This window comes from Pristis pectinata, chromosome 23, assembly GCF_009764475.1.
Source record: "Pristis pectinata isolate sPriPec2 chromosome 23, sPriPec2.1.pri, whole genome shotgun sequence".
NCBI classification, from domain to species: Eukaryota; Metazoa; Chordata; class Chondrichthyes; order Rhinopristiformes; family Pristidae; genus Pristis; species Pristis pectinata.
The window spans coordinates 15,798,143-15,814,586 of NC_067427.1; the positions used below are offsets into that span (position 1 = coordinate 15,798,143).

Sequence of the window (16,444 nt, forward strand, 5' to 3'; positions counted from 1 at the left end):
AAATTTTCCTAAGCTGTGGTTCTAGAACTGAATGCATATTTCAAATGGAGTTTGACCAGGGCTCTGTAAATTGAAGCATAACTTCCTACTCTTTGTATTCCAATCCTTTTAAGATAAATCACAACATTCTATTAACACATTTTAATATTTATTGCATTTGTGCTTCAGTTAACAGTTTGGATATCCTATTCTCTTTGCTCCTTCCTAGTTTCATGAGCTAAATATTCCCACTTACTTTGGATTGAAAATGCATGGTTTCACATTTCAACCCATTGAATTCTGTCTGCTGCAAATTTTGCCCACGAATCCTTTGTTACTTCCTGGTCCCAGCCACATAACTTTCTGTTGCTTCAAAATTAAAGTCAACTGCAAATGTTGATAAATAAATTCTGTTCTTTATTAAATCAATATTTATCATGAGAAGTTGAAACTCTAGGAAAGATTCATGATGAACACCACCTATCACATTCTACCAATTAGTGTGCATTCCCTTTATCCTTTTTTTGGGTCTGCTGTTCCCCACTAATGATCAACAGAATAGATCTTCCATCCTAACACCAGTATGTCCACTGAGACTCACCTACTTATCACAGTAGAAGTCCTGGTATCTAACATTTGCATTGGTCTAAATTGGCAGTGTCATTGTTTGTCTAGTTGGGTCTCAGGCTGGGAAATCTTTTCTTGAGCCTAGGCTGAGTTAAACATGAACAGGAGACAGATTAGCTTTGTTTTTATTATTTATTTATTCAAGTTAGTTTTAATGATTCTAATTGAATTTTAATGTGTTTGTGCATTTTATAGCCTTCTAAATCAAAAAAAATATTTTGTATTGGTATTTTTTATGTTTTATGTGTCCGGTATGTTACAAAAAGTTTGTGAACAGTATATTCACAAGCCCCAATCACACTGAGGGTCTTGACAGCCTGTGCGTCCAGTGGATGGGACGTCACTGGCTGTCAAATGGGTTCTGTGAATATAGCTGGTTGCCTGTCATTGAGACTGCTCCTGTGGTTCAGTGGACTATGCTCAAGGTCTAGAGCTATGCTTCATTTGGTAATATCACATATATAAAGTTCAGTTCCAGTGACTACCTTCCTGCAATAATGTGCCATTCTATTTTCCTACAAAAGTAGTTCTGATTAATAAAAGTATTATTAACATTCTAATTTTGCATTGTGAGATGAAATGTATGGTATTTTTGCTAAGGCTAATGTTGTTGCCAAATTTTATATTGTACTGGGTAAATCAGGACAGGCTTTCGTGGATGCTGTCATTGAGAAATCAAAGAAAAATTTTATTACCAGTTGTACAGATCTCTATAATAAATTGTGATTTTGAGGATCTCATATATGCAGAAAGGATGGTTTGCACTGTGTTGGATTGATTCATAATGGTTAAACTAACCTAAGTAGGAATAAATACATTTTGTTTTGGCTGGGTGGTTGTGACTGGATGGGGCGGTGGAGGGATCATAGGGGTGCAGCCATTGATGCTGTCACTCCAGATTTCCACAATCTATATCTGTGATTTGGATAAGGGGAACAAGTGTAATACATCTACATTTGTTGATTGTGTAAAGCAAGGTGGCAGTGTGGCTGTGAGAGGAATGCAGAAAGGATTCAGGGTATTATAGATGGGTTAAGTGAATGGGTAAGGATGTGGTAAATGAAATATAATGTGGAAATATGTGAGGTCAGCTACTTTGTTAAAAAATGGAAAAGTAGGTGATGATGTTGATGTTCAGAAAGAAGTAGTTGTCTTTGTGCATAAATAAAACTTAACTTACTGGTTTAGCAAACAATTGGGAAGGCAGAATGTATATCAGCCTTTATTGTGAGAGGATTTGAGCATGCAGTAGGGATGTCTTACTGAAATTTTACAGGACCTTGGTGAGATTGCACCTGGAACATTGTGAACAGGTCTGGTGTTCCTGTCTATGGAAGGAGTACATGCTTGGGCTAGTAGATTTATAGTATGAGAGAGTAAACAGCCTGTGGTTATATTCTCATGAGTTTATAAGTATGAGAAGTGATCTTATTGGAACAGACTAAATTCTTACAAGGCTTGACAGGATAGATGCCGAGTTGAAGTTTCTCCAGGCTTGATATCTAGAACCAGAGAGCTCACTTCTCAAGATATGTGACAAAGATGAGAAGAAATTTCTTCTTTGGAATCCTCTACCCAAGAGGGCTGTGGAGGTTCATTCCTTGTGGAGTTTTATGTATTAAGAAAATCAAGAGATATGGGGCTAGTGCAGGAAAGTGGGGCTGATGGAAAAGATCAGTGATGATCCTATTGAATGGAAGAAAGGCCATGAGTGTCCAAATGGTCGACCCCTGCTTCTATTCTTAAACATATTTCAAATCAAATTTTGATAGTGAGTTCTTGAATTTGATAGAATAACTAAAAATGCAAGAAAAATTGTTTTTTTTCTCACTTAAATCAATTGTAAAACCAGCTATTTTACGATCTCATCTATACAGACTTAATAATTAATTTATTTTTAATTTTATTTTACAGATGTGGACATTCTCCAAAGGCTGGGCCTTACTGGGAAAAAAGCACAAACACAGTCATCGCCATCTTCTGTAACGTCCCACTCTGTTCCTCAGGGGGTCATTCCTTTTAAATCAGGCGTTATTCTCACACAGAGAGCACGCATCAAAACACCTGTTGCAGCACTCATTCCTGCCTCCTATGGCACTAACCTCGCCATAGTTTTGAGCTTGTGCTCACATCGTATCAACAATGCTTTTTTATTTTCTGTTAGAAATAAGAAGAAAAAACTACAGCTTGGTGTTCAGTTTATACCAGGTAAAATCATTGTGTATGTAGGACACAAACAGTCTGTATATTTTGATTATGACGTTCACGATGGCCAGTGGCACCACATGGCGATCAACATCAGGAGCCGAAAGGTTACTCTATATACTTCTTGTGGGAAAAATCGCACTAATGCAAATTTGCATTTCAAAAAAGAAGATTCTTTAGATCCAGATGGTTCCTTTCTTTTGGGAAAAATGAACCAAAACTCAGTTCAATTTGAAGGAGCCATCTGTCAGTTTGATATTTATCCCTCTGCAAAAGCAGCTCATAATTATTGCAAATATATAAAAAAACAGTGTAGGCAGGCAGATATCTATCGGCCGAACCTTCTCCCACTGCTTCCTCTTTTACCACGTTTTCCTAATTCATCTGCTATCGCTTCTTCTCCATTAATGCTGCATAAAAGGACTGGAAAAGATGACAACTGTACTGAGAGATCAGCTTTTATGGGCATGGCTCAAACGGTGCCAAACTTCAACATCCAGATCAATAAACGGTCATCTTTTGATACCACATCCCAGCCTGCTCTGTTGTCAGTACAACACCAGAGCGCTACTTCCTCCCATCTACAGCCGGCAACAACAACACTACTCCCAAGCACTGAGTTTCTCCAGTTCCCTCCACGTATCAAATTTCCAACCACAGCCCCTGCTACGATGCTATCTCACACAGCTCAAGACCAATCAACGGAAAAAAATAATGTAAAGTTAAAGAGGCAGAGACAGATTAGCCAAAACCCTTCTGATATTACAACAGAGCAAGATATGAAAAAGAAAGCTAAAGTAACTGTAAGTGTGACAACAAATCCAATATCAACAAAGCCAGTAAAAAAGAAACCAGAATACCAATCCACTGAGAGTCGATTTGAGACCCAGAAACCCTCAGCAGAACTTGTGGAAGAATTGCTGCAAAGACGGAACAAACAACCACAAAGGCATAACAAACAGCCACCAGTAAAGAAAACTGAGCCAAAGCCAACAACTCCATATGACTCCAGAGGTACCTACACTGTCACGTCTATAACACCTGCTGCAACAGATGGATACCAGACATTTGGGATGGAAAGTTTTACTGTTGATCCACTATTTCAAGAACCTTTAGGTATAAAAGGGGACCCTGGACCAATGGTAAGATTCATGTCTCTTGTATATTCTTTGACTGAATGTAGTCTATATTTTTGTCTGTCATACGTCTTGCATTAAACTTTAGCCATCATGCCTGATTTGCAAAGTATTTGGTATACAGCCATTTGAATCAAATTTCACATTTGAAAAACTGTAACAAATCACAACTGGCACATCACCTGAAGGAATGAAAGCTACCAAAGATGAAATCAAGAGCCACACTAATAAATAAAGAGTAAAGCAATCCAGTCACTCAAAATATTTTTGAAAATCCTTGCCTATAAGTTAATTTCCTTGATTTTTTTTTAAAGCCAAATGCAATTGAAAATTGATAGTTATCAGGTGTGATATGTGCAGTAACCATTTCTAGGTTGATTTGTGTCATTCCATAAATTCAACTGAGTGCTTGCTGATGTGAGTCACCCTTGCATCCCTGATGTGATTTCTGCATCAAGGGTACATGGCATAACATCTTTCCTCTTTGGAGCATGGAAGGGAACTTAAACCATGTTTTCAAGGATTGCCCATCATTGACACTCCTGGGACAATCTGATCTTCCCAGAGCATCACTAGACTGCAACTGTCATGTCAGTCGATCACTGAATTCCTGGCACTGCATTCTACTACCACCCACCTCCAATCTCCATGCTCCTGCTTCCACCTACAAGTCACCTGCCATGATTTTCTCATCTGCACCTCCCCCACTAATGTAAACGTCACTGCAGACTCCTAGTGTTTCATGCAGTGCCTTGCCACCCCCACCCACCATTTCACCCCTCCTCTTCCGCCCATTTATCAGAGCCTCATGAACTCCTTCCAGTTTACTTCCTCATCCTTCCCAACTAAATATCATAGCATATCTGGTTCTTCAGATCCATGTCTACTGAAGGAAAACATGCAGGCTATCTATAATAGTTGTTTTAAATGATTGTTATATAACTTGTGCACAGTTTTAACCAGGGACCTGGAGAATCAGGATATCTGTCCCATAGTATGCTCAACCATATTTATTGAAGCATTTTACCCAGAAGCTTTAAATATGTTTTGTAGATCCCTTTATTCCAGCCAGCTTAAATTACAGATACATTGGTTTCTGTCTATGACAGTCTTGGCATTGTTCCTTCAGAAGAACTAAGTCCCCTGCTGCATGATGAGATGGCTCTATGCCATTTTACACACCATCACCCATCTCGCTCTCACTCTCATTCTCTCTCGATCTCTCTCGCAACTGAAATTTTCAGTGGTGGGGCAAAGGGGGGTGGGGGGCACTGTTTGAAATGGTCATTGATGCCCATTGGTACATCTATCTAGTGCAACTTTTAGATGTGCTGGATGGGGCCCTTTCAGCAAACATCTTCCTCTTCTACTCAGCTGAATACATGATATTGTTAATTATGTTTTAATACTACAAATATAATCAAATTTTTCCAAGGAAGTGATTGAACTTACCTGAGCTCTCTGTATTTAGAAAATGTGTCATAACACTTTTTAATGTTAGAACTCCATGAAGCATCTAACTTGTTTGGATTCCTCAAGATATCACTCCGAAAATGCACTATAGGGAAATATTTTCTTTGGCGCCACATGAGCCGAGTCTCTGATATTTGATTGAGTTGAGCCTAACATGTACATGTTGTTTATCAACTGTTAAAAAAGCAGGTTTAGGGTGTGTTACCTTTATAAATTATTTTCCCAGTCCTGAATCTGGCTTGAAATTTGTAATATGACATTTGTAACATTAGACTCACTAGTAAATGGATTCCAATCCTGTTTGCTGTTCTCATTGTGCCCCTGTATTGCTGAGTAATGCTCACTTATTAATTAGAATCTACTAATGTATTAATTTAATCAGTTAGTGAAGTTGTAACAGCATACTATAGAGAATGTGAAGCAATCTCCTGACCAACAGATCTGATCTAAGCTCCTCAATCCAAACAAGTTCGATTGTGATTGGTGGTACGCAATTACACAATAAATGGGAGGCAGAGCCTTCATGAAAATCCCGATCCTTATGCTGAGGATCCAGTCTGGCTAAGTAATTTCTTAAATCTTAATAGCAAAGTGATGAAAGGTGGTGTTAACCGAGCTGTCAAAGAAGTGTTCACTGATGCTCATTTTAAGTTCTGCTAAATCATTTGCTACCAGACCTCATTGCGGCCTTGGTCCAAATTTGTACATTCACTCACTATTAAAAACTGGTATTGGTATTGGTTTATTATTGTCACTTGTACCGAGGTACAGTGAAAAACTTGTCTTGCATACCAATCGTACAGGTCAATTCATTACACCGTGCAGTTACATTGGGTTAGTACAGAGTGCATTGATGTGGTACAGGTAAAAACAATAACAGTACAGAGTAAAGTTTCACAGCTACAGAGAAAGTGCAGTGAAATAAGGTGCAAGGTCACAATAAGGTAGATCGTGTGTACGTGATCTGTTGAAATTACATTATTGTTTACAGAGAAGCAAGATAATACTAAAGCCAGATTTATATTAGATTGGGTCTAAAATTATTCGGTATCCACTGTGATTTCCATTAAGCAAAATACTACTCGAGTATCATTAGAATAAAATATCTTAGTGTCCTGCCTGAAGAAGGTTTTTATCTTTATATATGCTTGAGTACTCTGAAAGATTTGCACAGGCACAAAAAAGTTACCCACTACAGTAGCTATGATGTCGGTTGGCCACATTCAATGTGACATAAATTATAGCATCTGTGTAAATCTACCATTGTATATTACACAGACTGGCCATTCAACTTACAATTGTGACTGAAATCAAATTGTAGCTTTAAACAATTCAGTTCACATAATCATTTTAAATGGAAGACTAAAAGGTATAAGCTTGTTTCCTCATCCAGACAACAAGCACAGGGTCTACAAAATGTACCATTGCCTCACACCCTAATCAGGCAATCTCCTCTGAGAAGTAAAATCCCAGAAAAGGTGATGTAGCCCATTCAGGAATAACTACAGTAATTTGTTTTGCATTCTCTAAGGAATCAAACAAATTCCAGCATTGCAGTTACAAAATTTCAAGTAAAGCTTATGGAAAAATTATTTAGTTATGCAACCATTTTTCCTCATGTTCAGCTCTACGTTTGTCACATAGGGTTTTAAATTTTCCTCTACTCTTTAGCTGTTACTGTATTGGAAGAATCTTTTGGCACGTTTTGCTGCTGTATCATTTTTCAGTTTTCCTTGGCATTCCATCCTTATTTTTGACCTATTTCCGTAATACCTCGTACTCAGCCCAATTTTTATTGTCCCTTCTTTCTACAAGGTTTTCAAATATTTTTTCAATGAATCAGACTTCTTAATTTTACTAATCTAGAATATTCTATGATAATTATTTTGAAGTTTGTCCTCATGGTGTATTTATAAGTAATATTCTTGAGGTTTGGCTTGCTAATACTGAATTCATGTAGGGTTGCTCTCAGTCACATTAAGTATTGTGATGCAATGGCCATGAGAGACCAATAGCTCAGCTACTTCCTTTCCCAGCCAACAACTTGGCTGAGTTATTGGGTTGTTGTCTCTGAGGAAGACAATTGTGGTCTCAAATCTTATTTTGGTGTTTTAAAGTGTAGTGTAGGCACACACTTCAGGACAGTATGCAGGGAGTTGTTGAACATATTCTCCTTCAGATAAGAAAGTAAATCAAAATCAAAAAACTGCAGAAGATGGAGATATGAAATAAAAACAAAGTGCTCTAAATACTTAACAAGTCAGACTATGGAAAGAGAAACAGAGTTAAAGCTTCAGGTCAAAGATCTTTCTTCAACCAAGTGTTCATTTGCTGATGAATGTAGAAATCCAATGACACAATTGAGGAGATCAGAGAGCTTTCCTAGTATGCTGACTAGAGGAACTGCACCTCGTATTCCGCCTCGGTAGTCTATGACCCAATGGCATGAACATTGAATTCCTCAATTTTTGGCAACCTACTCCCCCTCTGGCCCTTTTCCCTCTCTTGCTAATCTACCCAGTTCTTCCTACACCCAACCCACACCTCCACAACCCCCATCACCCTGTGTCTTTCCCTTCCTCCACCCATTCCTTCTGCCCATCACCCACACACACTCCTCCCACTGGGTCCTCTCCCACTACTGCTCCCATCTGACCACCCCACCTCCCTTATTTGGTTCCTTGCTCCACCTTCCTTTTGTATCAGATTCCGTAATCTGCAACCCTTTGTCGCTTCTGCCCATCACCTTCCAGCCTCCGCTGCTGTTTCCACTCATCCCTCCTCTATCTGCCTGTCTCCTCACCTGGATCACTTGCCAACTCTTGCTCCACCCTTTCCCCTCACCTCTTTATTCTGACTATGTCCTCTCTCTCTTTCAGTCCTGTTGAAGGGTCTCAACCCAAAATGTCGACCGTCCACTTCCCTCCACAGATGCTACCTGACCCACTGAGTTCCTTCAGTAGTTTGTTTTTTTTTTGCTCCAGATTCCAGCATCTGCGGTCTCTTATGTCTTCAGCTTCCTGATATTATGGCCCACATTTATTCCTTAACTAACGTCAACAGAAAATCTCAGTTGTTTGTGGGGAACCTTGTGTGCATACTGGCTGTTATTTTTACCTACAAAAAACAGTACCTACGATATGTAAGTAATTAATTGACAGGAAAGTCCTGTGGGAATTGTTGGGAATATGAAACCTGTCCACACCTCATCAAAAGTTGTCTGAGGGTCAGTTTTGATGAGGCCTCAGGTCCACATTCTTGGGTTTGGAGTTGAAGTGGGCCAGAGAAGTACCTACTAGAAAGGGGACCTGCCTGAGTCAGGTGCCCAGTGCCATCCTAGGATCTGCTGAAACAGACTTCACAAAAGCTTATTATGCATTTTTGTTCGACAATGACTTTATGAGCTGCCTTGAAATGTTTTTCATCATTATGTAAATGCAATTTATATTGCATTTATAATTTGTATTGATGAACCACTAATACTATATGAGATTGTCTGTTCTTTTAAATTGTCTATTGATAGAGCGTAATAATTCTGCTTGTGCACATTTGGGCTCTCTCTCTCTTTTGGAAACATTCAAGAATAAAGATATTTGTTTTTTGTCAAAGGATACAGAAAACCATATATAAATATTGTATGGAAAATGCACCTGCTTTTCTCAGTTATGCTTCAAAATCATTATGTAGCTCACTATTTCCTTATCAATGAAATGTCTTTGCATTGGATGTGATTGGCAGGGATTATTTGAGGTTAGAACTATATGGCAAATAATTTGTTTTCTTTTTCTCATTCTGCTGAGAAGATGTGATCTTCTCAGCTGAGGCTGTTAGAGGTGGATACTGGCATTTGCAATTAGGTCCTCAATTTCCTGACGCAGCGGCAGCAGATAGTTAGAGTTGGCAGTCATACATCAGGAACCATCTTAGTGAGCACAGGTTCACCTCAAGGCTGCGTCCTGAGCCCTTTACTGTTTAGCCCGCTCACACACGACTGCATTCAGCACCAACTACATTATTAAGTTCGCTGATGACACAACAGTGGTGGGTCTTGTCAGTGACAATGATGAGTCTGCCTATAGGATGGAGGTGGAGCAGCTAACAGCATGGTGCAGATTCCACAATCTTGCCCTCAACATGGACAAAACAAAGGAGATGGTGATTGATTTTAGGAGGGCTGGCAAGCATGATCATACACCGCTGACTCTTGATGGTGCTGCTGTGGAGAGGGTCAGCAACATTAAGTACCTGGGGGTTCACCTAGCGGATGATCTGACCTCCACTATTAACACTGCAGCCATCGTTAAAAAAGCCCAGCAGTGGCTTTACCCCTCCGGAGACTCAGAAAGGCAGGTCTCCCTATTCCACACCTCATCACTTTTTACAGGGGCACCATTGAAAGTATCCTGACCTACTGCCTCACCTCCTGGTTTGGTAGCTGCAAGGCTTACGAACAACAGCTGCTCAATAGGATGGTGAAGACAGCTAGCAGGATCATTGTTGCCCCTCTCCCCTTTTTGATGGAAATCTATCAGCAACGCTGCTTTCGCATCTACCGCCATTATTAAGGACTTTCATCACCCTTCTCACGATCTGTTTTCCCTCCTGCCATTGGGGAAGAGGTATAGGAGCATCTGCTCTAGATCTAGTAGGATGCTGAACAGTTTTTTCCCCACAAGCAGTCAGGATCTGTGTCCCCTTCCACTTCCACTGACAAGCTCTCCCTCCACACACATGTACATACTCACATCAATACAGAAACAGTTTGATAGTTAGTTACCTGGTACGTTGAACTTCATCTCGAACTGAATAAGCACTTATTAATACATAAGCACACTTTAACAGATATGAATATGTGGTGTTGATATGTTTTTAGTTTTGTTTTAGTGATGTTTTATAGACTATTTTAGATATTTATCATTGTTCTTTTTGTTGCACTGATATGAGCTGGTGAGAAACAGTATTTTGTTTTTTTGTGCATGTAAATACTCAGAGAAATGACAATAAAGTAAACCTTGAATCTTATCTTGAATCTTGATCCATTTAGATTTCTGTCTGCACTGCTGCAGGCTGAGGTTATGTAAATTGTGTGTTTAAAAGTGAAAGCTGGTTGACATAGTGTAAGTAAGATGCCAATACCCCAGGTGGTGGCATGGGATACCAGTAATTGTTAGCATGAACCGTATTACTTGTATGATTAATCCTAAACATAGAACAAATATGTGACAGAAGCCCAAACATTAGAGAATTATAGCAGCAAAACTGAGGTTCTCAGAATTTACAACTGCATTTATATCTAAGTTGATATGACTGTTATAATGATAGCTGGGTACTGACGTTGAATTAATTGACATGTCAAAAAAGATGAATTCTATCATGCAATGTTACTTTTATAATAAGCTTTGTCTTCAATTCTCTGAGAATCTTGGAGACAAACGCAGTCATGAATCTATTCCGTTCTAAGATAAACCTTGTGTTTTTCTGTCTTCCAGTAAAGTGCTATCTGTAACACACACATTAAGAAAAATCAGAATTATTATGGCAGCAATTCCTGAGGAATTGAGAAAGGTTGCCAAGGCATTGATATGAGAAGTTGCTAGGGGGACAAGGCAGCTCTTTGTTAATAAGTGGATGCCATTTATTGAGTTTGTTTGCTTTGTTAGAGTTGATTGAGTTCATATTCAATATTTCCTTTCACATAGAATCCATTGAGGAGATTTGAGAAGCAAAGTGAAAAGTTAAATTTTTTGGCAGTGGGTATTAAAGTACGCAGGGTTTGATATTATCAAACCTCCATCTGATTAGTTTCTTTTGTAATTTCAAATTTATGCAACTTCACAGAATTTGCTTCCCAGCCCTCAGCACTTTCACCTTCATAATTTTATGAAACTGGATTTTAAAATACCCCAGACTTCAGGAATGTATTTAAAATAGGATCCTGCTGTGCAGTTGTGAACTCCATTTAATTTTTACAGATACTATGTGCAGGGCTTGGGAAAGTTACCAGTGAAAGGCTGCCCAAGTTAGATGGCCTTCCAGTTATTCTTGTGGATTAGAAAGCTTTTAACATCTCTTCTGCTGAACATAGCCTTTAATTTGTAAAAGCACTAACTCAGCACTGTGCACCTCCCCCCACTACTTCCCATTCAAATGCCATCTTTTCCCCTCCAGTTAATCATGGACAATCTTAAAACAAACCTCCACCGCTTAACAAACTCTGAATGATGATCTACGTCCTCCCATAATAAGCTGACGTATGAACCCAAGCCCAGAATTTTGACATTTCACCCTCCCGGTTATTGTGGGCTGAGCCCAGTAGCAGGTTTTTGCTGCAGGTCTTCCCCGCAGGCTACCAGGCAGGCTATTGTTTGACCAGCTGTTGAGCAGGAACCAAGAAAAAATGCTAACAAAATTCTACATTGTTGTGGGATCTCTAGCCACACAAAGTTCTTTGCTTGCTTTTTCAGTTTCTTCCACATTTCCCTTATATGTCTGCAAATATCAGGGCTGCAGGATGGTACAGTAGTTTCTGAAATATGGGGAAAGGTAGGAACTGTGAATAGTTTCAATCCACAGAGCTTAATCACGTCGATGCAAGATGATTTGTAAAATTTTTGAGTAATTGGAAAGATCTGGATGGATCCATTCCCTAATGGCTCAAGCTATTCAAAAACAGAATGAACAAAACATGACAGGAGGATTCAAAGTTCAAATCCTTGACTGTGTCACAATGGTTCTTTTCAGCTGTGGTGAATTTGACAATGTAAAAATTAGCCTTAGCCATCTTCCAGGAGAGGTGAAACAAAAATCAGCCATAGTTTCAACTTCTGGTATTTATCCAGCAAGTCTTTCTGAAAGCAGACACTAGAAGTACAGGAAGAAATTTAACTTGGATGAGCTCCATAATTGAATAAATCCATCAATGACCATGCTTATGGAACTACACAATGAGAGTCATCATCTTCTGAAATTATTTTTTTAAATTTAGTTTTTAGGATCTGGGAATCTATTAAAGCTAACATTTATTGCTTATTTCTAATTGCCCTTGAGAAAATGATGGAATCACTGTGGTCATTATGGTGAAGGTATTCCCACAATACTCTTGGACAGGAAATTCCAGAATTTGGACCCAGTGATAATGATATATTTCAACTCAGGATGGTGCCCGACTTGGAGGAGAACCTGAAGATGGTGTGTTTCCATGCACCTACTGCCCTTGTCTTTCTTGGTGATAAAGTTGTAGGTTTGGGAGGTGCTGTCAAAGTCTCCTGGACGAATAACTGCAGTGAATTTTGGAGACGGTACGTACTGCTGTCATTGTGCTGGTGATTAAGGCAATTAATGTTTATGTTGGTGATGGGGTGCCAGTCAAGTGTGATCATTTGTTCTGGATGGTGCTGTATTTCTTGAAAGTTGTTGTACTCTTCCAAGCAAGTGGAAAGTATTCCATCATGCTCATGACTTGTGTCTTATAGCTGGTGGAAAGGGCTTGGGATGTCAAGAGATGCCACAGGAAACACAATCTCTCTAACCTGCTTTTTGTAAGAACAGTATTTTGTGTCATTGGTCTGGTTGGGTTTTTGATCAGTGGTGACTTCCAGGATATTGACGGTGAGGGATCAGCGATGGTAATTCCTTTGAATGGCAGGGATGGTAGTCAGACTCTCTTTGTAGGAGGTGGCCCTTGCCTGGCACTTTTGTGCCATGAATGTTACCCACACTTATCACCCATGCCTGAATGTTGTCAAGTCTTGCTGAATGCAGGCATGAGTTGCCCATGGATTTGAATGATGTGCAATCTTCGATATCTTTTCATAATGTGGATGACCTGAATTTGTACTTGCTACTGGAAGGGTGGTGGCTGCTGTGATCTAGCAATTTAATCTCTATCTTGCAGAGGCCAAGCCTCAACTCTCAGGCATATTCTCATACCTCCATCTTGATAACGGCCTGACCCTACCACCGAACATCAGGCTATTATCTCTCGTACAATTGCAGACTTCATTTCCTCAGGAGATCTTCCCTCCCTAGTCTCTCACAATCCATTTCTACTTTGTTCCCAAGAGGCACCAGCAGGATTGTCCAGGTAACCCATTGTTTCAGCCTGCTGTTACCTCAATGAACTTATTTCTTTACACTTTGTCTCCATCCTTTCTCCCCTTGTGTAGTTCCTTCCCACATACTGTAAATCCGTGACACGTTTTATGCCCTCTGTCACTTCAACAGTTTCCAATTCCCTGGACCTAACTACCACACTTCCATCCCACATCAGGAGGGTCTGAGGGCCTCTGCTGCTTCTTTGCACATAGGCGCAACCAACTCCCCTCCACCAACACAATCATTTGCCAGGCCATGAATAATTTCTTCAATTCCACTCACACTTTCTCCAGATTAAAGGTGTAGCTATTGAAACTCATATGGGCCCAACCTATGCCTATCTTTATGTGGAACAATCTACTTCAGTTCCCTCCCTCAATTTCATTTTCCAGTACATTGATAACTGTATTGGTGCTGTTTCCTGCAAACATATAGAACTTGCAAAATTTCAATACTTTTGTTGCCAATTTCCAGACAGCTCTCATCTTTACATGGTCCATCTCTAACTTTTCCCTTTACTTTCTGGATCTCTCATCTTAATCTCAGAAGACTGGCAAGCCACAAACATCTATTACAAGCCTACAGACTTCCAATAGGTATCTCCAGCCTGCCTCTTGTAGGGGCTGCACTCCATTCTCCCAGTTACTCTATCTCCATTGCACTTGTTCTGATGATGAGACTATTGGCTCAGGTGACTCTGAAATGTCTCCTTCTTCCTGAACCACAAGCATTTACTCCACCATAGTGGTCAGAGCAGTTGATTGCATCTCATCTATTTCTGACCCCCCTCTTCTGGACAGAGCAAGCAGAGAGTTTCCATGGTTCTTACCTTCCAACCCACCTGTCTTCATATCCAGCGGATCATCCCTTGTAATTTCTGTCAGCTCCAATACGATTCGATCACTAGTTATATATTACTTTCCTTTCCCCTTTCAGATTTCAAGGGAACCAATTCCTTTGCAACTCCCAGGTCTACTCTACCTCCCTCACCAACACTGTTGTGGCATTTCTGTTGCAACTGCAGGAGATGCTACACCTGACCTCTCACTTCTTCATTTCCCACCATCCAGGGACTCAAGGTGTCTTTCTAGGTGTAGTAGTGATTCATCTTCCAATCTAGTGCACCACGTTTGTTATTTACATTGTGGTTTTCTTTATATTAGAAAAACCAGTTGCAGATTGGGTGATTGCTTTGTGGAGCATCTGTGTTCAGTCCGTAAGAGCAACCTTGAGCTTCCTTTTACCTGCCACTTTAGTTCTCCATCTCATTCCCACTTGACCTATCTGTGACCTATCTGTGGCCTCCTGCACTGTTACATCGAGGTCCAATGCAAACTTGAGGAACAGCACCTAATTTTCCATCAGAGCACATTACAGCCTTTCAGACTTAATATCGAATCCACCAACTTCAAATGCTTTAACTTCTCTGTCTGCATCAGAACTGGCCATTTCTGCTGTGAGTTATCCATCTGTTCACTTTTTCTCTCTCCAAGAGTACAATGGGACATACTGGTCATGTCCTACATCCTGGTAATTTGTAACATATTTAGTTTCTTTGTCTGTTTATCACCCTCTTGCTGTACCGTTAGCCCATTTGATCAAGGATCTCTATAACTTATTCCCATGACAAACCAAGCTAGATCCCCTTCGTTTTATTCTTCCCTGCAACTTAAATATAACTAGTTTCTCCTTCCCCATTCTGATGATCTTTGAATTGCAACATTAACTCTATTTCTTTTTTTGACAGATGCTGCCTTACTTGCAGAAAGTTTCCAGCATTTTCTGTTTTTATTTCATCTGTAGTTTTTTTTAATGTGCACTACTATAGGTGTGGTTCAACCAAGCTTTGTTAAAGATGTGGTGTAAATTTCCTATTGAACTCTTACCCTCTAGAAATAAACCTTGATCCTTGGTTTACTTTCTTTATTACTTTGTAAACCCATGGCACAACCTTTAGTGGTCATTGTATGTTTACTCTGAGATCCCTTTGTTCCTTTACCTCAACTAGACTCACACCTTACAAACAATGATTGACTTCTCAATTCTTCCTATCAATGTGTACTGTCTCATGTTAATCTTTGTTTGAACTTCATCTGAAATTATTTGCCCATTATGCAAGTTTGCTAATGTTTTTAGTTCACACTGGTTCACTAATAAATGAAATATGCAAAGTAAGCCATCAATAGTGAGCTCTTTGAGCAGACTCTGAAGCATTGTTCTGTGTGTGTCAGCGAATTTCAGTTTGGTATTTTATATGTGTCTAATGCTGCCTGGCTCAGCCATTATATACAATTAGTTTTTTTTATTATTTTTTAATTGGATATAATTTATTTTTCTTCCCTATTTTCTGCTTTTGAAAATCTGTACTCATTAAACCAATTAAATGCTGGTCTATAATAGTTTTGCACTTCAAACACTACAGTTACTTATTACATTACCACATCTTGCTTAAACCCAATTCTCAATTTCTTTAAAGAGATTTTTGAAGAGGTAGAAGCTTGTCCAGGTTGCCTGTTCTGAAGGTACACTTAAAGTAGTGATTGAGCATTATAGTTTGCCATATAGATTGCTTGTTAAACAACAGAAGACCGATTTCTTCAGTTTTCAGCTTCAATGAAAAGTCTACAAGTGGGTTGCTAAACTTCTGTTTTCAAATGCTTGCAACATGTTTCTATCAATTTCCACAATTTCTAAAATGCTCCACACTAATTCTGTGGTGGGGGGGGGGGGGTGTATTGTGAATAGTGATTAAGGAGTACTACACCTAGTGGAATTTAGAAGAACAAGACATGGATCCAAATCTTCCAGGGACTGGCTCACTACATGTGCTTGCCGGTCATCTGCCCATCTAACCTGCCCTCCTGCTCTTATGTGAGCTTCTTCAGATAAGATCCCCCTGCCACACCCTCCCCCCCCCCCTCCCCCCCTCC

At 39.6% G+C, this 16,444-nt stretch overlaps 1 protein-coding gene across 1 annotated transcript in view; it reads left to right on the forward strand.

Annotated features, from left to right (window-relative positions):
• Positions 1-16,444, forward strand: part of col27a1b (collagen, type XXVII, alpha 1b) — a 425,030-nt gene that overhangs the window by 56,184 nt on the left and 352,402 nt on the right. Inside the window, exon 3 of the mRNA XM_052036787.1 lies at positions 2,521-3,953. Within this exon, the coding sequence (XP_051892747.1) occupies positions 2,521-3,953 (1,433 nt within the window). The remainder of the gene's footprint in view (positions 1-2,520; positions 3,954-16,444) is intronic.